The 26,246-nt window shown below is 45.3% G+C and overlaps 1 protein-coding gene across 9 annotated transcripts in view; it reads left to right on the top strand.

Moving 5' to 3' along the window:
- MAPKBP1 (mitogen-activated protein kinase binding protein 1) overlaps positions 1-26,246 on the top strand; it is a 103,959-nt gene that overhangs the window by 19,971 nt on the left and 57,742 nt on the right. For 8 of the 9 annotated variants that reach the window (XM_087746287.1, XM_087746290.1, XM_087746286.1 and 5 more), the window contains one exon: positions 10,241-10,332. The exons of the other annotated variant lie outside the window; for it this stretch is intronic. In XM_087746287.1, the coding sequence (XP_087602413.1) occupies positions 10,241-10,332 (92 nt within the window). The remainder of the gene's footprint in view (positions 1-10,240; positions 10,333-26,246) is intronic. 9 annotated transcript variants of the gene reach the window in all.

Consider the following 26,246-nt stretch of genomic DNA (forward strand, 5'->3'; position numbering starts at 1 on the left):
TGTTCCTGCTTGATTTCAAACCCTTATATGAGTAACTGAAACGCTGCCCAAGGGAGCTGTATTTACTTTTTTTTTTTTTTTTTTTTACTTCTTCTTACTGAAGCACTTTCTTTGCCTATATTCAGGCCCTGTGCATGGATTTGGAGGAGACCAATGAATAACACTGCCAGAGAGTCAAAAGTTGCTTCCTTTGATCCCCACTGTTGGGACAGATTGATGGGGGAGCGTTGCAAGTCCTCGCTTGTACCTAATCCTCTTACAGACAGTTCTCCGTGCAGGGGAAGGTGAATTAGTTCCTTTTTCTACTACAAAGAAGGAATAGCTTGACAAATTGCCTGTGTGGGAGGGCAAAAGCACCCCCTTCGTAAAGTCTTGTATCTCGCCTGCTTTCTTTCCTTATGAAAAAGTAATGCACGTTTGCAAATTGAAAAAATGTGTTCCTTGTGAAGAAGCGATCCTGCACAATTCCAGGTCCTGAGAGCTCAAGGAATGGCTTCTTTGAAGCCTGCCCACACAGGATGCATCTCTGTTGTGTCCCGTAGGGCTCGCCTGCCCATGGAGCTGGTCCGATTGACTCCATGTGCAGATGCTTAGTCCGGAATAAATCAGGATTGACTCTTTATGTGCCAGCAAACCGGTAGCCTGTTTGATGTCGCTCTTTCTTTTTTAAAGTATACATTCACACACGATCTTCACAAACTTTGCTTACATCAACAAAAAGAATACCTCACACCAAAGTCAAAATAGCATCATCGCAACACCCACAAAAGTGGGCAATTTACACGTACTCCACTGCTTGTCCCTTTACCGCATTTGTATCTCTGAAGCTGAGATATTCTGAAGGTTTTATGAAATCTCATGAAAATCTGAGTTGGGGCTGCTTTTACAGTGAGAATGGCTGAATGGGAGAAGAAGGAGAAGTTGCTGCTTGCCATGTCTTCAGCCAGGGTTGATAAGGTTACATGTGCCTTTCTTCATCCCTGCAATATTTTAGAAGAAACTGGACCTTGATGTGGGGGTAGGGAAGAGAAGGTTGGGGGATAAGGCTGTTGTTAAGTGAAGAAACAGAAGGTAATTATTTAATGATGGCTAGATCATGCTGCAGAAGCTGGTAGGAAATTAACCCTTTATGTATCCTCTTTTGCAGGTGACAGGGATACTTGCAGATGTGTGCTGCTGTCAGTTCTGAGTGCCCTCACTAGGGTTGCCAGTCAAGGTGCTTTTAATAGCCTCCCACCCACTTCCCCAGGGCTGTGCAATGGTATTTATGGCCTCCCTGGGACTGCCTTGCTCCAGGTGCATGGAGAAGAAGTCGGAGTGCAGATTCAGCACGTAGACCCCGACAGCTGGGGCTGACAGGACAGGAATGCAGTCCTGACAGCTGGAATCAGACTGAAAGCACAGTGGGGAGGCCAGGAGGGGAGAGCAGGCAAGAGAGGCTGTGTGGAGAGGTGGACAAACGCACGCACGCTGTGTGCAGGCGCATGTGGAAAGACAGCCTGCAGGGACCCTGGGTTGCTCACGTTCCCTTTCTTCCACCTCCATCCCTGTTTTGTTCCCTGTTCTCTCAACTGCCTGGATCATTTTTAATAAATGTGTGTGCACACCCTTGCACAACCATTGTAGTGACACCTGGGAGAGCCATTAGAGCTGGGGCTCAGCATTTCCATAAGAACCGCCCCCCTGCCTCCACTTTTGTGCAGGTTTATGAATGTAATGTAATGCTTCCCATAACTCTGTGATGCAAAACCTTTGGACAGGTCGGTTTCTACCCTTGCCACTCTTGTGCCAAGGTGCATCAGTCATAATTTGTGTTGTGGGAGATCGTTCCCTGATGTTCTTAAAGTGGTTATCTTGAAATCCAGTTGTCCAGAATTGACAACTACTTGTTGCAGATGATGATGTTCTGGTCAGGTGTGGGGTTTGTTTTTTTTTTTTTTTTTTTTTTTAAATTAATTAAAACGTGAGGACCTGTTCAGTAGTCAGGTGTAGCTCTGAATCCTTTCACCCCATGAATACTGCTTCAAATTGAGCATTGGCTGGAAACACCTTGAAATGTTGCAGCAGATCTGTGTGGTGGATTGCATGAAACCAGCTTGATGGGCTTGGAGTAGTTCCTAGAGGGTCAGTTAGGCAATTGGTATGAGCCTGCAATGGTGGCAGTGAGCAGGGCTTGTGAAGCTTACTGCAGGAGACATGGAGGCTGCTCTGTCAAGGCAGAGGCATCCTGAGTTGGTTGTGTGTTGGAGCTCACCTTACTACTGTTGCTTTTGCAGGTGGAATATTTTCAGTGTCCAGGCTTGTCAGGACAGTACTCTTTGCTTGCAGTGGATGCTGAGGGAGAGAAGGCTCTGGTTGGAGAGGAGGGAGAGGATAGAAAAGCCTCTTGAAAAAGTTTTTTAAAGTGCATATTCTATGTGCACATACAAAACCAGGGGGAGGCATTATGTAGGTGAGGAACAGAAACCAACTGTGAAGCTGGGTGGTGTTGTCGTTTGTGTGCTCTTGTAAGTCAAGCATGCCCTGCAGTTAATTCCATCCACCCGTCTTCAGCTCTCCCCCTGCCAGACCAACAACAAAAACCCCAACTCCCGAATAAACAAACAGGCAGAGGAACCTGTGCCAAAGCCAGACCTTTGCATGTCAAGCTCAAGTGCAAAATTAATATTTCACAGCTGTGCTATAAAGCCCTAAAATGAAGGCTTTGCAGTGGAAATGCTGACAGCCCCTTAAGTAGAATAGTATACTGTAATTAGCGTTCTGTGTTTAATGTGCCAAAAGAAGCACAGCAGAGCTAAATGTAAAACTTCAAGCCTTTATTTTTCTGCAGCAGTAACAGGAGATCAGACAGCATGTTCAGCTGGTGGATTAGAGCCTACAACGTGTGTGCTGGTCCCTGGAGGTTAAACGTGCTTTTTTGCGGTGGGGCTCAGGGGCGGCAGGAGAGATGTACAAACAGGGCCAGCTGTGAGATTTGGCACTCTGTATCAAATTTCACTTATGTAAGAAATAGATGGCTATTTCTTAAATGCTGACGCTGACAATGTCCAGCTACGATGCATTTTCACGTATTGGATGCTGGAGTGCATTGATAACAACTTTGCTGTGTTGCAGCACGGAAAACACGTTGGAGTGTGTGCAGCAGTGCTGAAAACTCTGCGAGCAGAATATAGGGAGATGGATGTGAAAAGCACAGTGCTGTTGTGAAACGTGGGCCTGATTTTGGAGCTCTCTGTGTCAGTGTATTGCCAGGACTGAAGAGTATTGGGGTCTCAAGTCGAGTCCTAAAAGCATCTTTTTAAAGGCAAAAGAAGATTATGTAGCTGTTCCTCAGACAAGATGGTAACTGATTACTTGATGTGCCAGGGAAGGCTTTCCAAAGGAACCCTTATGGATTATGTATCTCTGGGATTTCTGTGTCCACCACTTTCTCAGGAACGCGTGCCTTTGCATATACATTATTAATATGCCCACATCCAGGCAGGAGAGGGATAAGGGCAGGCACATTGTGCAGTGGATGATAGATGAACTCTGATGGATGTTGTCTTTTCATGCTGACTGAATGCCGCTGGTTAATTAAATAGATGCAAACGTTAACTGTGTTATACACAGGCCCATGGGAAAGCTTTTAAAATAGAACTTGTCTGCATGTGGATGTTTACTGAAGTAGCCATTCTGGAGTGGAATGGAATAATTGTGCTGCAAGAACCCCCTCTGAGGATGCTCTTGTTCATGAATAAGTGCTCACAAAGGCATGGAGAGGAAGGGGGAAGTTGAAATCAAAGTGTTGATTCAAGAACAGGATTTCCCTTTCCATAGGGGAGCAGAGAGGAGAGAATGGGGGATGAGTTTCCAAGTGCAAAGCAGCAGGGGTTCTTATCTGTGACTTTGTTGAGCAGGGTGACCTCTTCCCTGCTGTCTCTAAATGATCTTAGATGTCAAAAAGGCAGACAGATTGAGTGTAAGGTATTAATGGGAAAAAAGAATGCTGAGCAAAACTGAAGACTATATTATTCTGCTCTGTAAACACTTGCTGCGACCACTCCTTGAAAGCTGTATGTAGTCTTGGTTTCCTCTTTCATCTCAGGAAGGCTATAGTGGACCTGGAAGGTGGCTCACAGAAGACCGTCAGAGCTGATCAAAGATATGAAATGGCTTTCAGGAGAGCCATAAACTGAGGAAGTGAAGACTCTTGTCCTTGGAACACAGATGACTTAGGGGTGATAGCCTAGCTCCTTACAAAATCATGAGCCACCTAAAGATGGTAGGTGGGGATTGTGTATTCACTCTCTCTTCCCGTACAAGAACTAAGGCACATCAAATGAAACTAATAGAAGTCAGATTTAAAACAGGCAATGAAATATGGTTCTTCTTGCAACGTGTACCAGACTGGTGGAGTTCCTTGCCAAAAGATGTTGTGAATGCCAAGCTTTTAAAGACATAGTGGATAAGTTCATGGTAGAGAACTCTGCTGAAGTAGGTTAAAAACTGCGAATATCTATTTTGAGACTGGGAGATTGACAGGAGGTGAGAAAGAATCCAATTTGCTTTCCCTGCTCTTAAACTTTATCTATACATTTGTTTATGATACTGTTCTTTCTGACTTTCCTCCTTCACTTATGGCTGCAAATGGAAACAGGAACCAGGGCTAGACACTGTCTGGTCCAAGATGGCCAGTCTCATGAAGTCTGGAACAGACACATCTTCTTGCTGGATGTGATTTTCTCAGGCTGTAGCCTCCTGCCTAATGCCATAGGTACTGGGACATATGGGCAGCCCTGTACAGTAACACCAGTTTTCTCTCCTTGGTGGTCTTTTTGAGCGCTGGAGAGTTGCATGTATTGTCTCAAATGCTTTGCTTCTTTATTTCCATGCTTAAATAAACTGCGTTTACAGAGAATGATGAGTTTTGGGGCCCAGAAGAGAATGTGGGTAGTATTAGAAGGCAGGAGGTGGGGTGATGGAGTCAGAAAACTCTTTAATTTCTTGAGCATATGAGTATGGGGTATGAGCATATGAGTATGGGCCAGTATTTTGCTGGCCTGGGGAGGGTGATGGGGTGAGTAGCAGCATCATTCGGCCTACAGTTAAAACTCTTTGAGGGATGCCTGGTGTCAAAAATGGCTTTCCCTTGAAATTTTCTTTTCCTTTCTTTCTTTGAGGTGAAGCCAGACTGCAGAAGTCTGCTGGTGGGCAAGCAGGCATAGACACAGGAGTTCCGACCCAGCAGCAGTGGCTCAGTAGTAGAACAGTGCAACTGGAGGGAGAGTGCCTGTGAGCTCAGGTCAGGCAGGACTATCACTGTGACTAGGTTGTCCCTTTTGGCACCCATTTTGGTGGAAATTATTACTGCGCTGGGTGTATTTACTGTTGCTTTCTAACAGCGTGCTGCCTAGATGTACAGGCCACAGTGTTTGCCTCCTGTACCTCCTGCGTGGCTTTGAAGCGTAGACAGTCCCAAAGGGATGCAAACGATGGGATGGAGGAGAGTGTTTGCAGGGGGCTGAAGCTGGGCTGATCCTTCAAGGATTTGCGTTGTCCTTTTAACATATGGAAACAACTGCTTGTGGTAACTTCCTCAAAATAACAGAAAGAGCTTGTGCAAGTATGAAACTCACTCTCTGTGAGCTGGGAGCAGCTGGTCATGCATCTTGTTTCCTGAAAAGACAGACAAGGCTGGCCAGGGCCGTTTAGACCAGGCTTTCTGAAAGGATTATCTGCACTTCAGTAGTAAGGCAGAGGTGGCATAGCTTTGTCACACAACTGTGGGCTTTCCCCTCATGCTGCATGGGAAGCAGGGGCCGCTCTCAGACATGCCCTTTGACTTCCAGGTGGGATTGGGCTGCAGCAAGGCCCCTCTCCCTGGGGAGGCCTGGCTGCCGTGAATACCTGTCGGTTCCTCGAGTCCTGCAGTTCAGGACTCTTCTGGTCTGGTTCTACCAGGTGCAGGAACTATCTGGTGATCTTGGGATCTGATGTGGAAGGAACAGGGTAAGTGATCTGCTTAGGCACTAAAATTTCTGTGCACATTTGTGCAACTCCAAGCAGCCAAATTTAGATTTAAGCCTGTAAAATGGGTGAATATCAGGTGTTGCAAGACAGGTGTTAGCTGCACAGCTGATTCTGGTTTTGGTGCCTAAGGGTGTGTATTGAGCCTCCAAATTTGAAAAAAGTTCACCTTAAAGGAATGGAGCTGGGGTGGTTACAGGTGGGATAGTAGTAATGAAAAGTGAGCTGCAGAAGCACGTTGTGTGTGGATCGATTTGATAACGCTTTGAAATCGTGTAGAGAACCTTGACTGAAAGTGCCAAATACTATTAATAGAAGCCTCGAGATGAAGTAACAAATGTGGATAGCTGGCCCCCTCTCTGTGCCTCTAATTTAGGCATACAAAATGACAGGTTTAATCTTGCAGTTGTTTCCAGGCTTGGATGAGGGTGATGAGGTGGCCCACTGATTGCCTGGGAAGGCCTGAGCAAGCAGTGACATGTCTGACGACTGTGGGAAGCAAATTGTGCCAACGTGGGAGCTACTGGTAATGAACACGGTGTCTCAGATCTGCAGGGGGACTCTCCAGGTCCTGTGGTTAGCTCAGATCAGACTTGGAAAGGTGTGTCAGGGAATTTATTTCTGAATTGGGATGTGCTGAAGTACCACCTGGGAGGCTTGTATGAATGGCAGTGGTTATGGCTGTGTAGGACTGGGAGACTGCAGTTGCCACATGAGGAGGTGGGTTCCTACCTTGTTGTAAGTTGTAACTTCAGAGGTGGCAGACCTGTATTGGCAAATTTGCCCTTTGCTGACAAATCTTAATGCCAGATTAGGAAGTTAAAGTTGGTGTGCTCCTGCCCTAATTAACTATATTAGTAATTTCTTTGTATTAGATAGCAAGTTGAGAGGAATCCAATTTATACTGGGTTGTTGCCTACTGTTTTTTCTTGCTGAAATGTTTTTCATTCTTCTGTCAAGTTTTGTGAGAAGTCGCTGACTATCTCTTGCTCTTATGTCACCTACTCTGGAGCTTGGTCATGGGGATAAAGCTGTGGTGTATTGTGGGCAGGGTGGTAAGAGTGGAGCTCACAAGTGTCATAAGACCAAATTTTAAATTTGCATGTACTCCTTTCCAAAGCAAGTTGTTTTTAGTACTCAAGGATTATAATGCGGAGGTGTTGTAAGAGGATCCATTGGATAGGCTCATGGGGTTGCCTTTCAGCCTCTTTACATTAGGAAGGTTTTAAAGCTAAAACTAGGTGCAAAAGATGTGGAGTCTTTTTCAGAAAGTTATTTATGAGTCTCTGGACACAGGTATCTGTTTCTGTGGCACTAGGTCTATCAATACCAGCGGTATGGCCTTGATAGTTGTTGTCTTTTTCTAATGGAACGAGTGATCTGTTGGAGGTCAGAAGATGCTCACTGGCAGTAGAATAATTGGACCTGAAGACTGAGCTACCCCTTTTTGTGTCAAGCTGTGCACTGACCATAAGAGAAAGGTAGACTTTCCACCTCCTAGCATTGCCGCAAATAGTCTGTTGGCAGAGCAGCGTGGGGCCTCCACATACCCTAGAGTGAGAGAGGAAGCTGGAGCAAGTGTGACATTTTGCTGTTGGTGGGGTAAGAGTGCCAAGATGAATCAGTTAGTGCTCTTGTTCGGTTTCTCTCTCTCTTAAAGACTAGGAGAGGGCAGATTTTTCCACACCACCAAATACAGGGTGGGTTTTGGAGGTACAGCTGGATTGATGCCGTTGCCAGTGAAAGGGGACAGTTTTTCTTTTACGTGGCTTTGAGCTCCTTGTGGTTTCCCTAGGCTGGCAAACAGAAAACAAAAACTACAATATAGTTTTCTGCTGGTTTGGCCTGCTGGGCAGGCAGTTGGCATGCCAGTGCTGGAGCAAGGGTAATGGTGGGGGGTGTCATTGGGATGAGTGGGATGAGGGAAGAAAGAACTGTCCCCTCCAGAGCAGGCAGCTGTAAGATCAGCTCAGCTGTGGTGTAAGACTGCACACCGAGAGGCTCGATGTACATTCTCACAGAGCAAAAATCTACCTGTTGGTGAATTAGGTTGCTGAATTGCTGCTGAATAGCTGCATAGTCAAGGTCAAGTAGTGCCTTTTGGGATAGTTGCAATTACAGCCAGCCTGAGCTAAAGCCTGTACTGAGCAGCGTAAGTACAGCATTGCTAAATTGGTGTTTGCTGACAGCATCAATTGGTGCCTTATCTAGATTGGAGCACTTGGATGGCACATGTCTCTTCCACTTCCTCCTTCGCTGTCAAGAATGCGGTTTCTATAGGAATTTAAACCTCTCTTAGTTCGATGGGTTGGGAACTGCTGATAGGAGCTGGAATCTCAGCAGTAGAAGCACTGGGTTCTTCTTTCTGTGCATTTGTGAGGCTGCTTTAAAAATAAATGTGTTTTGAAATATTGTTAACAAGCCTGGAAGAGTAGATATACTCCTAGCCTCCCTCACTCCTTTCCCCCCACCCCCAGCATTTTTGTTCCAGCATTAAGCTGGAACAGAACTATTTCCTTTCTTTACCGGTGGATTTGTAAATGGATTTTTAATTGTATGTTCTTATACTAAACAAAAATCCAGTGGAGTGCTGTAAAAGCCATGTTTCCAGAGATACTCATTTTGCAAGGGAAGGGGACAATTTGGTGTTCTCTCATACTGTCTCAAGGAATCTGGGGTATATTATTACTAAAAGGGGAAAAAAAGACTATGTTGTTCCAGAGACTGGGATATGAACCTTCCTCTTTCCATGTCACTGGTTTGAAGGCAGGCCAAATTTGAACTAGCTAAAGCATGGACAGCTCACTTTAAGTGGTGGCACCTCAGCCCTGCTTTACCTGTTGAAGCAAGGTGGTTCTCTGTGGAGGGTTACTTCTGTCCCTGTCTCTAGTAACCTGGGCCATGAGCTCAGCGAGACTTTGTTTCTTCACCCTGCAGCTGAACTCCTTCGGTCTGATAAGCCGTGTGGTCAGGGTGGCGGGAACCTGCCCTGCCCCTGCCTTTTGTGCACCATGTTGGTATAAATACAAGATGTTCATCTTCAGGGCAGCTATTAAAGATAGTAGTAATTATTACAATAGTAACTTCTTATGCCACGTCCATGCCCTTAAGGCCTTAACCAAATATAACTTAGATGATGATAATTAAAAACAGAAGACCGTGACCCAGTAAAATCCATCAGTTTGGCAGGGACAGCAATGCTGAGGAGGAATGTATGCATCAAATGTATAATAAATAAAATCAAGCTGTGCAAATGTAAAGGAAAGAGAATAATTTTGTGTTGGTCAAAACAACCCCAGGGCTGAGAACTGGTTTGTGCTCAGAGGTTGAGTCCTTTCTTGCTACAGACAAGATTTTATGCAGTGTAATCCCACTGCAACCTTCTGCTTTGGAGTAATTGCTAAATTCTGATGCTTTCTCTGCCAGGGAGTGCTCCCCAAAATACTGTTGTGTCCACCTGTCCCCCTCCGTTCCTCTTTTGTTTTTGCTTTTCTCAGCTTCTTGCCACAGAGGCCTGGGTATGAATCTTTGTATCTTCCAAGTAGCTCTTCCCAGTTGCATTTCTTTTCTTTTCCTAAAAATAGTTGAGATCTTTGCTCAGGGGGGGAAAGCAAGCATTTTGGATTACTGTCTCTTGCATGGGTCATTGGTATTTGGGCTTGTGAACCCAGTCATGTAAGCTGTTCTGTCTCTTGAGATTCCTGGGGAGGAATGCCCTGGTCTACTGGATGTGATTTCCAATTCAAGCACTGTGGGAAAAATTGACTATTCAGTTCCTAGGAATATGGGGCTGGGACCAGGCTGAACCACCTACCACTGGATGGAGGAGATAAAGAGAACGAGTCAACCTGGAAACAACTTTTGGGAAAGAGCTCTGGAGAAAGTGGTTTGCTGCTCTTGCTGGGAGGGTGGGAATCAGTGGGCAGTGAATGTGCATCCCAGCTTCTCACCAGTACTATCTGCTGCTTGCAGTCCTCTGTCTTTGCAATGCTCTGGCATAGACAAAGTAATCAGTGGATTGATAACTCCTTCTTTGTACCCCAGCAGTATTTTACTGTGCCTGTGTTGAAAACTGAGCAGGGTTGCTTCTGTACCTGGGTGCTTGTCAGCAAATATTTAGGAGCTTTGATTCTTAGTGCCAGTGTGAACCAGACCATCAGCATTTGTGTATAGGTCCATTTGAACTGCACTCGTATTTTATAATACTTGTTTTCTTTTTCACATGCACTAGGTGACTTTGGAGAAGGTGTTGGGGATAACTGTGTCGGGAGGCAGAGGATTAGCCTGCGACCCCAGAACTGGCCTTGTTGCTTATCCAGCAGGGTAAGTCACTAACCGCGTTCTTCAAAGCTAAGATGAACCAGGTCTGATGTATCAACGTAAAGATTCAGGGTGTTTCCACCATGATCTTCTATAGGGAGGCTATTTACCATTCTTTAGTCTTTTAACACTGGACAATGATAAGACTCAGCACTGTTAGTGTAATGGGCAAGGGAGAGGGATTGCATTTTACCTGTCAAGTTTTAACGTGATCCATTTTAATGCAGCCCCTCTCCCTCTTCTTTCTCTAAGCTGGGTGTTAAATTGTGTCTTTTTAAACTATGTAGTGTGGTGAACTTGCACGTAACTCCGTGCAATACTCAAGCCAGTGAGTACCTAATGGAGCAGGTGATGCTTTCAGTGAATTGACAAAGGCCTTCTTGTAAATGCCCTGCAATTTGACTTACCATGTTCCTCATCCAAATGCAGAGAAAGATTTCAGGCTGACAGCCTCTTGCATGTGGGTTTTCTGGAGTGCAACACATCTATCAACCGCGGTCTAAGTCCAAATAGAGATATCCAGAAGGAGACTTTGACAGACACCAAAAGAGCTACCTAGAGGGGGATAGCTGAGGGCTGGAGAGGTGGCTTTGAGTTGCATGTTTAGCAAAGTAATAGACATCTGGGGCCAGATCCTGATCTTGCTGAAGGCACAGCTTACCCAAAGGGCATGTGTCCATGGAGGAGCAGAACATGTCATTGTTGCTGATCTGTGGGATGGGACTTGTCTGAAAGAATGAAGCCCTTGAAAATTTTTACAGGGACTGTGAAAGAGGCAGGTAGAGGTCTCATAATAGATGGCATTTTGAAAAGCTGAGGAGAAAAATCATTTTACCCTGCCAATGGAAGCGTGGCTGACGAGATGGGGTATATCTATGACTTAGATGAAAAGATATGATACTGTAGTGGGAATAGATTGGGAAGACAGAAGAGTGACTCTTCAGGAAAAGCCTTCACTGCCTAATGTAGCACTACGTGGGGATACTCCAGCTGGCAGGGTTGCAGAAGTCCACATGAGCTTGGCTCTTCCTCTGAGCTAGTTTATTCTGCTGGTCAGCAAGCTAAAGGAGAAAAGGAAGGGAAGTATCTCCAAGTGGTGTTGCATAGGCATAGTCTTAAGACATGAAAACTGGAATTAGAAGAAAGGAACTTCCACAACAATTATAGATGACATTTTCAAGTGTACAAGAAACAGGCTAGCAACAGTTAAGAATTCTGTGTTTGTGGCCAAAATGAGAGATGGAGTCAGTAAAACAAGAAATTTTTGCCCATTCTGGCGATATCCTAGTTCACAGAATCATTGTGGTTGGGAGGAACCTCTTAAGATCATCTAGACCAGCCCCCATGCTCAAGCAGGGTCACCTAGAGCAGGTTTCCCAGGACCATGGTCAGGCAGCTTTTGAATATCTCGAAAGACGGAGACTCCACAGCCTCTCTGGGCAGCATGTTCCAGTATTTGGCTACGCTCACAGTAAAGAAAAAAACAAACAAAAAAAAGCTGTGTTTGTTTTTTTTTTTCTTTTCTTATTCCTTTATGTTCAAATGGAATTTCATGTGTTTTAATTTCTGCCCATTCACTCTTTTTCTGTCAGTGGGCAGTCTGTTGAACTGCAGACAATTTGAGATCCATATCTGCACTTGACAGCATCCTTTATGCTTGAACTCTTTGGAGCCAGGCAAATATATTTCAGTGTGTGCTGCCTCTTCTGCACCTTTTCTGACACTGAATATGTTCATGCTTGAAGAGGGCAAGGAGAGAGGGAAGAAAACAAGTGCAGTAAACACGTTTTAGGCTTTTGCATAGCTAAAGATAGATTAGTTTTGTTAATAGCGATGTCCTCTGATGAGCTTGTGCGTGCCTAACATTGATTTAATCAAGCATGAGGACACCTGGGGATTCTTTTGGGTAATTAAAAGGTTATGGGGTTCCTTAGGGCTTTACAGGGGAATTCCTGTTCTTACTTGTTGGTGGTAGCATCTCATGGCCTGGGCAGGAAACCTATGGAATCTAGCAGATGTGTGTTGTAACAGTTTAATGGCTTATATGACTTGCTGCATTTGTGCCATGGCTGGCCTGTTTTGTGATGCTGTTGTGATTTGCTGCAGTCAAGACAATTCTAACAAAACTAGCATTAGTTAAGGAATCAAAACGTGAGAGAGGTACTGGTGCAGACCTTACTAAGTTGATGCAAGTTCAGTTTGTTGATGGTAGTTTTTGGGGTTTTTTTCCCCATTCTCATTTCCAGTGAATTTCTCTTGATTTGCAAGAACCCTGGCATTTCTGGTAGATTGGCTTTATTTTGTTTATCTTTGTTCTTATTTGTTTGAATTTACTGGACACAGAAGCTTCTTACGTGAAGCTGATGTAGCAGACTGGGTATGGCTCATGCACAGTTGGTTTATGACCTGTCCAGGCAACTTGGTCATCTTCAGCTGTGCTCCAGGTACTCCACTGATTTCCTCAGCCCTCTGCTCATCTACTGAGGTTTTGCAATCCTGACATGCAGATGCTTTGCTGCTCCGGTCTGTCCTACCCCTAAAAGCTGAATTTACGTAACAACTCTATATTTTCCTGAGAACACTTTCAACATACCTGGATTCATTTGGTTGAGATCAAAACAGTTGCCCCAGGCATCCTGACTTCATCCGCGCCAGGCATACGAATGTGTATGTGAATGAGAACTTGTGCATGAGAAGCTTTGGTGTTCTTTGAGCAGAATCTTAACTCTGGTGTCTGGTTTGCCTAAAGTGTTGTGTGTTTTTTTTTTTTTTTTTTTTTTGAAATATGATTGCTTTTCTGGATTTTCTCTTTCCTGGAGTTTCTGAATCTCCTGAAAAGTTTCTGAATCTCCTGAAAGAAGCAGTTCCCAATGCAGGCCAAGCTTGTTCCAACTCCACAGTGGTGCCAAAGAGCTGAGTTTTACATTATTACTTTCTTTCCTTCTCACTGGCTTTTGAACCTTTTATCCTTTCTCTTCTTTGACCACAATGAGGCTTTCACTCTGGCAGTGTGTGACAGCAGCTTTGCTGACCCTGGTATTGTTCTGGTGGGTGCTTGTGTTATAGGAGGCTTTTTCTTCATTTCTGCCATAAAGGCTAAAGGCACCTCGTGCTGCAGATATTCTAGGCCACCACTTTCATATAAGGCTGCTGTCTTGGGAGATAAGACAACATAAGAGAGAAAAGTACATCCTCTCCAAAGGTCTTACAACTGCTGCCTGCACTCGCCTGTTCTTATGCTGGCAAGTGAAATAAACCCTAAGTTGCTTAATTTGATCTCTGTTAGGGTTATGCAGTGAGTAACAAACTGGGTCTTGTGGGAGGAGTGAGGGGGACAGAAATGTACTGAATTTTTTACTTCTTGTAGCAGGACTGATGCTCTGTCCTCCTTTCCTTTCATTCTTTCCCCCCCTTTGCTTTTTCCCTGCCCTTCTCTCATTTTGGTTTATTATCTTTTTTTTTTTTTTTCAGTAGCTACTTGAGGTTCTGTTTCCTAGAAACAAGGAGGGAAACAAAGCTAAGAAAATCCTCTGAGGATGACTAGCATTAAAAAAGGAAAAAAAAAAAGGGGGGGGGGGGGAATGTCTGTCCATTTAAATTCTAGACCAGCTGCTCAGATAGCTTGAGTCAGCTTATCTGTTTTGGGGTTGTGTTTGCTGTTGTTTTTTAAGCCTTTTAGATTGGTGTGACTGACTGATTTATTTTGCTTCTCTTTATTCTTCTTTCCTTGGCTCACAGTTGGTCATGATAGCTGGTTGGGAACCTTGTCTTCACATGAGGCACTTGCCTGCTTGAGAGAGCAGCCTGTGCTTTTTCTTCCGTAGGAGTAGGAAAGTAGTGCTTTGTGCTGTTCAGTGTGCAATGTCTTTTAAACACTATTCTGTTATATTCTGGCAAGCTCAAGCCTCTCTTTAGCTCTGCAGCTCTGCTCATCAATTCTTAGCCACTCTGATAAAAGTCAGGGATTTTTTACATTAGTGTTCCTTGCTGGGGGAATTGGTATTTGATGCATAGCACATGTAATGAGTTAGTCAGTCTCAGCTTGCATATTCTTCCCTCCCCTTCAGCTCTCTAGCGTAGCTCTTTACATACAGCAACTCCTGCTAAAGGCAGCCATGGGTTGTGAAATGAGTTTCTTTGAGTTTCTCTCAGAAATTATTGTAGTCAGTATAGACACAGACCCCTGGCTAGCTCTGTGTCTGCACGGTAAATTTGATGAACTGGATGCCCCCGTATTCTGTACCATTTCAGAATGAATCACTCTTGTTTGTACATAGGAAGGGAGGGACAATAAAAGAAGAAGCTATATGATCACAGTTAGAGATGAAGATACTAAGTCTTTTCTCCTGCTGCTTTTTGCACGAGATAGTGTTGAAGAGCTACACTTGTTCTTGCTTCAGCTTTATCACCTTGATTTTTTTTTTTTTTTTTTTTTTTAGATAGGACAACTACTATTCAGAAGTGAATAGTGGTATGATGTGTTCAAAATCAGAAAACTGCACAGCTGTCTGGGTCAAATGTTATTTTACTGCTACTGTGCCATGCATGTTGGATGTCAGTGCAGCAGCCTCTCGCATGCCAACCTGTGCTGCAGCAGAATCGAGCCACAGTCTCCTCTTCTCGTTTCACTGTGCCTCCCCCTGTTCCACCCCTTGTTCTTGGCTGGTTTGCAGTATTGAGTGGAAGCCTCTTAACTCTGTCAGCCCTTCCGAGCCATACCCCTCTTGGCTCCCTGCCCACGGATCCAGGGAGGTAAGTGTCAGGTCCTGCACAGGCAGGGCAGTGACCAGGGTCTGTGTCACAGCAAAGGGAGGAAGGGGAGGAGCACAGAGGGAAATGAGTGAATTGGTTTTAATCCAGCCAGGAGTCTGCTCAGCACGTGTGGAGCTGTCTTGCACAATTGAGTGGTAAGTCCCACTGGAAGCTGAGAGAGTGAGGATTTTTCTTTTCCAGAAGTGGTTGTTGGTTTGCTCCCAAATACCTCTTTCCAGTTCCAGTAGATAGAGCGTAAGGCTAAGTGGTTTCCAGCCCATCCACATGTGGAGTCTCTTGGAAAGTTTTAATCATCATTTTCCAGTATTATATACATAGATTACTGCACAACATAATAAATTACCAGCTTAGAACAATTTCCCTTTACCTTAAGCTGCTTATAACCCACAATGGAAGAATAACATTTAGGATAAACATTGTGTAACTTTACCAGGCATGTTGTTGCCTTGCTCTTTTTTTGTCTTTAAAGTGGAAGGTATTGTTCAGTGGGGTACAGGAATGAATTGTGAGAGGCAGATACAGTAGATGACTGCTGGTGAATGAGGCAAAATGCTGTTCTGAAGTGGGGGTCTTTTCAAGACTTATAACCTTTGTGGCCACGTTAGTATTGGTGGCTACATGGACAGTGAAATCCTAATTTGTAAGATGGCAAGTATTCCTGCCTTATTTCAGAGCATATTTTTCTTAACTAATTGATCACTTTGTTTGGATGCCACAATGGTAGTTGCCTTTAGAAAGCTGTAGGTACACAGAAGGAATCCACTTCATAGGCCCAGTGTACCTTTTGGTACATGTGCAGTTTGTGCAAAGCTCTACTGCTCTGTGCAGGTACAGTTCTTCACTAATTTTTCCCTAGCATAAATGCTAATGCTATTGGGCTGTATCCCAGATGCAGCTTGAATGGGTAAAGGCACACTGAAATACTTGAACTGCTGGGTTGCCAGTAGATAAATCCAGTTCTGCTGGTGCTGGCTCCTTCAATTTTACTTTACCCAAACATCTGAAGTAGAATTTCTGGGCTTTCTTTGTATGTTCTTTTCTAAAGGAGAATCCTGTGGTTTTCTAAAGACTGTAGAAACCTACCCTAAAATAAAGAGAAGTTCTCATCTACGGTTCAAAGCAAATTTCAGCATCTTTGGCCACACCAGAGGCAGTTCGCTTTGTCCTCTTTAAAACGGGACAGTTGCCTTTCAAGCGTTAGACCTCTTTCCCCTCCCTGTCTCCCAGGAATCCGGACTGTTGTTAATGCATTTCTTCTGTGAAGCTACTGTGCTTGTACATGCCATCTGCAGAGATTTTCCAGCTGGCACAATTGTGGTGGTGGACCCGGAGAGGAAGATAAGAAAATCCCCTTCATTGAGATTTAAACACAATTTGAATTGAAGAGCTGTGACTGCAGCTGGGTTTGAGTTGGGCCATTACAACCAAACCAAACCAATTTTTCTGTGCCAAGAGGGAACACCACCAGGTTTCAGTGTCCCGAAAGTGTCCAAAAAGATGATGAAAAGTAGCCAAACCCTTCCCTCCCTTTCCTTCCCCAGCAATAGCAGATCTCTCGGAAATATGCAGGAATACTTTGTTTAACTCTTAAATCTCCCTGTCTTAAATACCCACTGCAGCATATCTGCACTGAGGCATGAAGACCTGAAGTGTAAAATACTGCCCTTCACTCCTTGCTTTTATTAATATAGATTAGACAGGGAGGGTGGGCTGAGGAAGGCTAACGCAGCCTTAGTTTCTGGCAAGTGAGCAAACTCTTTGTACTTGGGACAAGAGAATGGAGATCCCCTTTGCAACAGTGCTTTATTCTCAGGCCAAAGAATCGTAACTTTGATATTTTAATTTGCAGAGGTGGATTTAAGAGGGCTATGACCTCTCCCCTGCTCTTTTGCTGTTGGCCTGGGAGATTTGACAGGTAGCAATCATGCAGTCCTGGAGCAATTCCCCCTTCCCATCTAGGTAGCAGCTGGGTCCAGTCCTGAATCCCCATTGTTGCACTTCAGACAGAAAAGACCCTGCTTAATGGAGTAGGCACAGTCTTACTCGTGTGAGCTGTTTCCACATGCCTGTACAGCTAGGCAAGAATTTCTATGTTGTTTTTTGCTTGGTTTTCCCTTTTTGCGAGTGCTGGAGACTCTTCCACATTAAATCCATGTCTCTCTAATAAAACTGCACCTAAAAAGTAGAGTTTTTTGCTGAATGGGTGTGTATTGATCCAGTTCAGCTGTAATCTCACTTGGTTTGGCAGAAGAGGAGATGAAGAAGCAAATGAAGCAGTACTAGTAGCTATTATGTAGAGCTGCGGGCAAACTCCTCCTTAGCAGAATGGAGTCAAGCCTATCAAATTGACTTCCAGGCAGTTTCCATCAGCCAGCCCCCAGGCGTGTGTGTGCGTGTGGGGGGGGGCTTCTGATGTCATGTCTAATTAATTTAAAATCTTTACTTGTGACAAACAACTGAGGATGAAACATTTGGTAGAATCTTAAATAATGAGATAGCCGCAAAGCTCCAGACCTGCAGCAAACCTGCTGCCCAGCAGAAAAGGGAGAAAAATAGGACAAAACCTCAGAATAGCTGGGCAGAAAAGCTTCTTACTAAACCAGAGGGAGACTGTGTCAAGTTTCTGCCAAAAGTGCTGCTGCCTGTGCTACATGGACTGAAGACTGCAGCATCAGGGTGCAGTCAGACTGCTGGAGGGAAGGTCTTGGGAGCATGAGCCCTTGATTCTGAGAGGTCAGCCACTGGCTGGGGAGGTGGTTAATGCCATCTTTGTCAGGAGTGGAGGAGGTTGAAGCTCTTGTGGTGAACTGCAGGAATCTTGTGGGACGCTTGTCTTCAGACCCTGTGTGACATTGTACCTTGTGTTGCAGTTGGTATTGAAAAACTAGTCAGGGCAGTGCTGATGCTTGGTGTTGCCAGCTCCCTTTGAGACAAGCTGCCGTCTTGTACACAGAGCTGCTGTTTTGATGTACACAGAGCTTCTGGTTACTTCTCCAGAGTGCCATACGCTAATCCAGCCTTCAGGTTACAAGGGGGTGGTTCGCTGTTCTGCAGCCAGCTGCTACAGCCTCGGGAGAAATAGAGACGAAATGTGAAGCTTTGTCCCACAGTTACTATTTGAGGATCTGGCAGCAGCAGTAGGTCTGATATGGCATCCTCCCTCAAGCCGCCAGGTACCAATGTGCCCATTTATCCTCCTCCTTTCCACAGAAGCCGCCTGATCTGAGCCCTTTCTCCCAAAGTGCTTCCTTTGTACACTCCACCCTGTGCTCATCTATGCTTCTGTGCTTCCTCCTTTCTGTCAGGCATCAGGAAAGGGTTGGACTTTGCAGCTGTGCTCAGCGTAGGAGCGTGCTGCTGCATCCCCGTGTTGCTATGGAACACCCCACCCAAAAGCAAGGAGCAGCAGTCTGTGCTTCCTCTTGCAGCCCTTCCAGTGGGAGGACCCACCCTGTTGACAGGCAGTACCTGCTCTCTAGGCTTACGGATGAATCAAAGCTGAAGTCTGATGACCCTTGGTAGCAGAGTTTGCTGCTGTTTAAAAAAAAAAAAAAAAAACAAACACAAAAAAACCCCAAAAAACCCAAAACAAACAAAACCAAACCCCAAACAAAAAAAACAAACCAAAAAAACCCCAAACAACCCCAAACAAACTCCCAAAAGCCACAACAGCAATCCTTGACCTGTTTAGATTGCCAGATGGTTTTTGACATTTAGATTGAATTGAGAATTTTTCAAGGGAGTGGTCCAGCTGCAATGAAACACTTTGGGAAACATTTCACAAACTTTACCGGGAATTCTGTGGAGAGAGGGAGTGCATGAGTGGGAGCAGGTGCCTTTCCCCAGAACAAATTGCCTGAGAATATTTCCTTGGGATGTGGGCAACCCTGCTTTGAGTTGAGCAGAAAACTGGGTTCAGTTCAGAGATGAGCTGGTGACTCCATTCCTCCTTCCCCTCCCTCCTTCAAAATTACAGGGTTGGGGGCAGTAAAATTATAGAATCATAGAATAGTTTGGGTTGGAAGGGACTTTAAAGGTCATCTAGTCCATCCCCCCTGCAATGAGCAGGGACATCTTCAACTAGATCAGGCTGCTCAGAGCCCCATCCAGCCTGACCTTGAATGTTTTCAAGGATGGGGCATCTACCACCTCTCTGGGCAACCTGTTTCAGTATTCACCACCCTCATTGTAAAAAGTTTCTTCCTTACATCTAGTCTAAATCTACCCTCTTTCAGTTGAAAACCATTACCCCTTGTCCTATCGCAGCAGGACCTACTAAAAAGTTTGTCCCCATCTTTCTTACAAGCCCCCTTTAAGTACTGAAAGGCCACAATAAGGTCTCACCCGGAGCCTTCTCTTCTCTGGGCTGAACAACCCCAACTCTCTCAGCCTGTCCTCATAGCAGAGGTGCTCCATCCCTCTGATCATTTTTGTGGCCCTCCTCTGGACCTGCTCCAACAGGCCCTTGTCTTTCCTGTGCCGAGGGCTCCAGAGCTGGACGCAGTACTCCAGGTGGGGTCTCACCAGAAGTATGCTGTTCTGTATTTGGGATGATAGTGAGAGTTCGTCTGAAGGACAGGAAGACTTTTCTGCAAAAAGCCAGCAATAGGGAAGAAGCAATGTATTGCAGGGCACAGAGAACTGAGACTTTTTCTGCTCTATTTTTGGTCTGCCGTGGGACTGGATGGTAGAGAAAATCACTTTGGTTCTCCCAGCTTGCACCTTTTTCTAAAAATAAGAGTTTTCTATTTTCTTCCTTAAAGAACTGTAGATAATAGGAACTAGGTATTAAACAGATGACTTAAAAAAAAAAAAAAAAAAAAAAAAAGACTTAGAAAGTGCTGTCTTGTGCAACAGTCCTTACCCTTGCTAGTTTGGATACTCTTCTCCCAACATCACATACTAGCCAGCCCTCGAGGTGGTAGAGTCCACGAAGACATGTTGTGCTGCTTCTTAAGAGCCTCTGCAGTGTGCTGCTCCTGCTGAACCTCCCACAGCTGGTTCCACACATGGGACATGAGCTCAGGTGACATTGTGGTAGGTATATGCACAGAAAGTTAAGGTGATTAAGGCAAAGAACACCAGATGCTGCCTACTCCAGTGCCTTTGTGTCCTCCTTTGTACATGTTCCCAGTGCTGAGCCAGCCCCGTTCTTGACAGAGAGGGGAGAGCAGAATGGGGCGGTGGTGGAAAGAAATGCTCTCAGAATGGTTTTGTAGAAGGAAATTGGATGGAAGTTGCATAGGCATCTGTTCAGTGGTGCATTTTGCTTTTTTTTTTTTTCTTTTAACATCAGTGTCTTTACATGCAATTTCTTTGATTACTTCAAAGTCAAAGCTTTTCTCGTTCCACCCCTCTCCTCTTCCATACTATATACCTTTGAACTCTCACCCTTCAGTACCACAGCATGGCACACAGTTGTGTTAACTCTAAGCAACTTTTGTGCTTAACTGACAATGAAGTTGCGGATGGTTTTTAGTGTAAGAATGAATTGCAGAACCCTTACTCTGGGCCAAGGGAGGCTTCTTGCCTGCAGTGTGTGTGCAGGCAGTGTGAATGTGCTCTCACCTCCAGTGATGCAAATCCTGGAGAGGGCGTTTCTTTCTGTGTGTGATACTGCGGTGGTGTGAGCGAGCCCTAAATAAGGTTTGGTAGTGTAGGTAGGCAAGTTTAGTTAGGTAGTTTCAGTCCCGCACTGCCTCATACAACTGGTGTGGTGGGTCCAGGCACTGCCTGTGCAGTGTGTGTTGGGGGGCCAGAAGTATTAGCTGAGCCCTCAAGAAAGTTTATGTCAGAGTGTGGATTCTTGCTGTTGCCAAAAATGTTAGTGATGAAGAAAGTGCGAGCAGGAAAATGGGAATGCTTGTATCTTTGCAAGGCTGCAATGAAAATTCTTGTGAGAAAGAAAAAGTACTTAACTGCCCTTGAAGCTTCCCTGTGCTGGATTCCTGAGGCTGCGAGCAGGGAAAGGTAGGGCTTCTTGGAGGAGTCCTGTGAGTTTGCTGCTCTTTGGGTTGCCTGACAAACCATATTAAGAACTGTAAAGTACATGCTTGTTACTGTTTCTGTCCTAGTTCCAAGGCAAATATTCCAGTTCCCTCAATGGGAGAGTGTTATCATGTCTGTCAGAATAGCTTCAACAGTTGCTGTTTTAATGATTATATTGGTCGTATCTGACTTTAACCTGCCTTATTAAGAGAAACGCTGACTGTCCTCAATCTTTCACTGTACCAGTTGTACCAATTTTAAATTGAGAGGCAAGCTAGAAATAATCCCATGTAGATGGTTAGTTTGTTACTTTGTGCTTTGATCTCATTAACCACCCTGTGAATTAAAGGGAAGTCACTATTAAAAAAAAAAAAAAAAAAAAAAGGCAGTCCCATGGTGAGGGTCACTTGCAGTTTATGTGCAAGGAAATTGAAGCTAGAGAACAAGCATGTCTGCTTTATTTAATAACAGAGCTAAACACTCTGGTAGAGCTCTGCAAGTGGGAAGCTTTGACAGGTTTGGAAAGCTACTGCATGCTAGTGGAATAGGGAAGAGGAGTGGTTGCAAAGCTCATGCTGCCTTGGCTATTTTGGAGCATGTAGGCCTTTTCTCAGCTTGAAGCTCTGCAGCCCCCTGGGGTTTGCTCATTGGCCTGAGAAAGGAAGGGGAATGGCATAGAGCAGGAGTGCCTGAAAGCCTGTGTACCTGCAGGTAGCGACCTGCTCTCTCCTCTACCTGCCTTGTATCTCTCCAGCAGTTATACCTCCTAGCAACCAGCGCCTTGGTGCGGCAACATGACTTGCTCATGAGCCAAGTCCTGAGCTTGCATAAGAGCGAGGGGGGGGGAATGGGGACTGAATAGCAAAGTCTGGGATGAAAATGAGATACCAGCCGCTTCAGCTGAGCTCCACCCTTTCTAAGAATCTCAAAACAGGCGCTGTGTCTCCTGGCAACCTTGACACAAATCATAGAGTTTAACTTAAAAGAAGTACATACAGTCCAAAGGACATATCCCATCACCAGGTGTGAACAACAGGGAGTCAGTCCTTTTCCTCTTCCTGAAAAATCTGGCACTGTAGGTGGTCTCAGATTTTGGTCACTGTCAGAAAGGCAAGAAGCTAAAGGTGAAAGAACATCATGTTAGGATAGCTAAGAAGTTCCAAGCAGCAGTGTATTTTGTTTATTGTAAGCATGCCCAGAAGTGCCCTGACTATTGCTTAGGAACCAGAGGCAGGACTCGGCCGTCCCTGCTGGGCTAGCGCTGGAAGCTGGGCCCTGCGCTGGAAGCTGTGCCCTGCAACGTGTGCACACGTGCACTGGCCTGTTGTGCACCAGGTTCTTTCAGCTGGCAGTCAAGGACCGACAGAGCTGATAGCAGGCACTTCTTTGCCTTCGGGGTCAGTTGCTACACTTTTGCAATGCTGACCTAATGCTTCTTAATCTTGGACTCTAACCTGACCACGTTTCTCTGTGACAAGAGATGTAGATATATGAGAAAGCAAAACTTGGTTTTATCATGATTGCTTCTCCTTCCAGCAAAGCTGTCTTTTCAGATCTCCTGACAACTGGTGCTCATTAGCTTCTCTGAAGAAAAATTTTAGTGCATTTAAAATGCTCTATATTATGCTGAGGTACAGGAAAAACAAAGGTAAATGTTCATCTTCCATGAAAGCCAGAGCTGTCACAAGGCTCCTAAAAAGATAACATAGGCAGAACTGAATTTTGCCAATCTGGCAACGTCTGAGCTGTTCCTGCTCTGAGAAGCAGCAGGGCTTGGGCAGGGAGCCGGTGAGAGCTCTGGGTGTTTGGGCCCGGGAGCCATGGCAGGCTTCCCGTGGGTTGTGGCACCGACAGCAGCTGGGAGGAGAAGCAGGCTCCCCCCTGCCCCTTCTTTCAGCATCCGCTAGCCTGACCTCGTAGGGCTCTGAATAGTCAGGGCTGGCGGGAGGCTTTATTGCCTTTTTGGTGGCCCTGGCAGCAGCCTGCTGCCCGGGGCAGCGGTGAGCTTTGCCATGCCTAGAGAAGCCGAAAACAACTGACCGTTTGGAGTGGGTGATTCTTTAACTCCATGCTTTCGAAGAAGCGGGTTTGGTTTTTTTTTCTCTGACACTCTTACAGAGATACAGCGGGTATTATGCTTACCGAAGCATTCAAGGGGAAAAGCTGCTCCAGTTTCCCTGCCGCAGTGGGGGCTTTTGCCATCTGCTCTGGAACGCAGGAGAGGTCAGCGCTGCGTTGATGGGCACCGGAGGGGCCTGCTCAGTGCCTTACCCTCCGTGTGGCCGTCCTCCCCAGGGAGGTGGTGGTGGGGAGGGGGCCTCAGTCTGTTTCTTTCTGAAGGTTAATTACATGGGAAGGGGGAGAGAGTTAAATTGTATTACTTTTTGTTTTGCTCATTTGATTGATGCCACTTTAATATTGACTGCAGTGCTTGCTTATGGTAAAACAATTAAAGCCCTGAGGCATCTGCCATGAGCTGTCATGTTCGCCTGCCCCAGATGGTTAGTTTGATGTATAGATCTTTCTCCCTGCTCCCGAGCTGCTCAGGCACAATGAGGGAATACTCTGGCTGCGCTTGCTGCTGGAAACGGAGATGCTGGCCGATTGCTTGCAAGTGAGATATGTTTTTTCTTTGGGACTTGATTTTAAAGGAAGACACTTATTCAGCTTTCGAGGCTTTGTGGCGTGGTGGGAACTGCTCTTGCAGAGAAGTTGGTGCAGACCTGAAGTGTAGAGCCAGATGTTCCCGTGTAAGCCCAGCTGGGTCTGCGAATCTCTTCAGGGAGCCACTTGCTCCCAGAAGGGTGCCTTCAGAGACAGCTCCCATCTTCTCTCATTCTACTGTTGGTCTGGAGAGCTGAATTTGCTCAGTGCTTGATGGCAGATTTGATTATGCTGCAGGAATCTTACTGAAAACTTTGCTTTCTCTTTGTGTCTTTCTTGCCTTTCCCTCTGAACTGCTATTTGCCTGAGTTTTAAAAATATTTTTTCTTTTTTTTCTTCAACTTGTCTTTCGTTGCTTCCTCTTCCCCTACATCTATGCATTTTCTTTTCTCTGAGGTACTCCCCTTGGGCTTTGTTACACTCAGTGTTGTTTATGGGCAAAGAGGAAGCACCCCTTATATATATGGGCTCTGTGTGTGTATAAATGAAAAAAGGCAAGAATTTATTGTTAGTATAACTGAGTTCTTAACACTCTAATTCAAGAATAATTTTATTCTACCACTAATTATTACACAAAAAGAAAGAATAATAATGCATTAGAATACTTCTATATAGAAAGAGTCTCAATTTGTGATAATGCAACTAAAACTGTAACACATTTCTTTGTTCCTATTAGTTTTTCCTGGTGTTATGCTTACCCTTGTGTTGCTTCTCTGGATCTTAAAGTCAGTCATTGGAGGGTAGCACCATAACTCTTCAGCCTTTGTAGCCCTTCACTGGGAGGAGTATGATGTGGATGTTGTTGGATTCTTCCTCACTCCAGGGTCCACCTGGGTCGTTTTTCATATGTTTGCTAACACACTTTCCCACCTTTCTCTTTCTTAGTTGGTCTGCAGCTCCACAATGCTTCGGAATTCCCTATGCATGGTGTCTTTCACGCATTTGGATATTATTTATTTGTCTTCTTTGTTACCCCTAAAACCTGTTTTGCGCAGCTCCAGGTCTGTATTTTTTTAATGGACTGGGGATGAGTTGTTCACAGCCATGGGGACTCCGCTGCCAAGCATGTGCCTCATCTCTTATCATCCCATGCCTGTACTCTGCACTGCATCCTGCATCTCCACTTCTCAAGGCCTCTCCTATCATACCGTGCCTGCGTTTCTCTCCACTACGTCATCGTGTTAGTTGTAAATATCTCAGTCTACATAAAATAACCGCTTGTTACTCTTATTTATATAAAACTATGGTTGTATCACACAAAGATAAACAGAAGTAAAACAAATTAGCCATAGACACCTGGTCAGTTAGAGAAATTGCTGTCACAGCTCAACCAAGTATAACAGAGCTACAGGCAGGTCAAGAAAAGTTCAGAGCGAGGAAGCCCGAGGCCTTTCAGACTCAGCACAAAGCTTATGGCCTGTTGCTGAGAATGGCAAATCTGGGGCTGTCAGCCAGAGGCTGATCGAAGAGGGACTGGCTCTTGACAGCAAGTGGAGGGGTGGAGCACAACTGGGGGAGCAAGAGATCCCCAAAGCAGGTGTCTTGGCTGGTCTGTCAGGACGGAGAGTTGTTCTCTTCTACTTGTTGATGTGCCTGTGACAGCTGTAACTTTGGGAGGAGACCTCAGTGTATGGCGACAAGTCCTTTCTCAAGAATTAACATGAATGCTACAGCATACTATCCTGGAAAAGGTTGCATTCCCTGCCTTGACACAAAGCTCTTCAGGTTTTCAGCCATGTTCTGGCTGTTTGTTTCATCCTTCTTGGTCGCACCTGGGACCAGCCAGGTTCTCCTCAAGGCTTCATTTTCTACTGCTTCTCAGTCTCTCCTGTCTGACTGATCAGCACATTTTCTTGTCATGAACTGTCTCAGTGATCCTTTTATTCCTCCAGCCTTCCTGTCATCGGTTGCCCATTGCTCTAGCCCCTGGGGCTGCTGCTGATTTGCAGTGTTCAGTGGGCGTTTGCCAAGAGTGCTGAAATAAAACACAGCTCTGCAACTCCTACTCTCAGCCCAGTTGATTTAATGCTTCATGTAGGTGTATAGCTGGCATTGCTTCCCTGCCCCTAGGGAAGTGAGTGGTTTTGGAGAGAGGGAGGGAGAAATGCGGACTCTATACGTGTGTGTGTGTTAGTCAGCCACGAGCCATATGTGTGCATGTGTCTGTATATATACCTACCTACACATATATATGTGTGTGCGCACACGTGTGTTTGTCATCAGTGCCTTATGTCCTTTGAAGCTTGTCAGACACGCAAGCTGACAGGCAATTCAGTGCGTGTACGTGCAGCTGCCACTTTGCGTGGCTTCGTTGTTCCACCTACCTTTGCTGCAGGCTGGAGGAGAGACGAGATATTCTGTGAGGCAGGGGAGATGGCCTGTCCCCAGTTCTGTGGGGCAGGGTTTTATCCCTGCTGTCTCATCCATGAGGTTTTTTTTTTTTCCTTTCCTGGCTTTGGAGTGTCAAAGGGAATTGGGATGTTTTGAAGGTG

Source organism: Nipponia nippon, unplaced genomic scaffold, assembly GCF_047370975.1.
Source record: "Nipponia nippon isolate SJK-2023a ecotype South Korea unplaced genomic scaffold, ASM4737097v1 scaffold_10, whole genome shotgun sequence".
NCBI lineage: Eukaryota > Metazoa > Chordata > Aves > Pelecaniformes > Threskiornithidae > Nipponia > Nipponia nippon.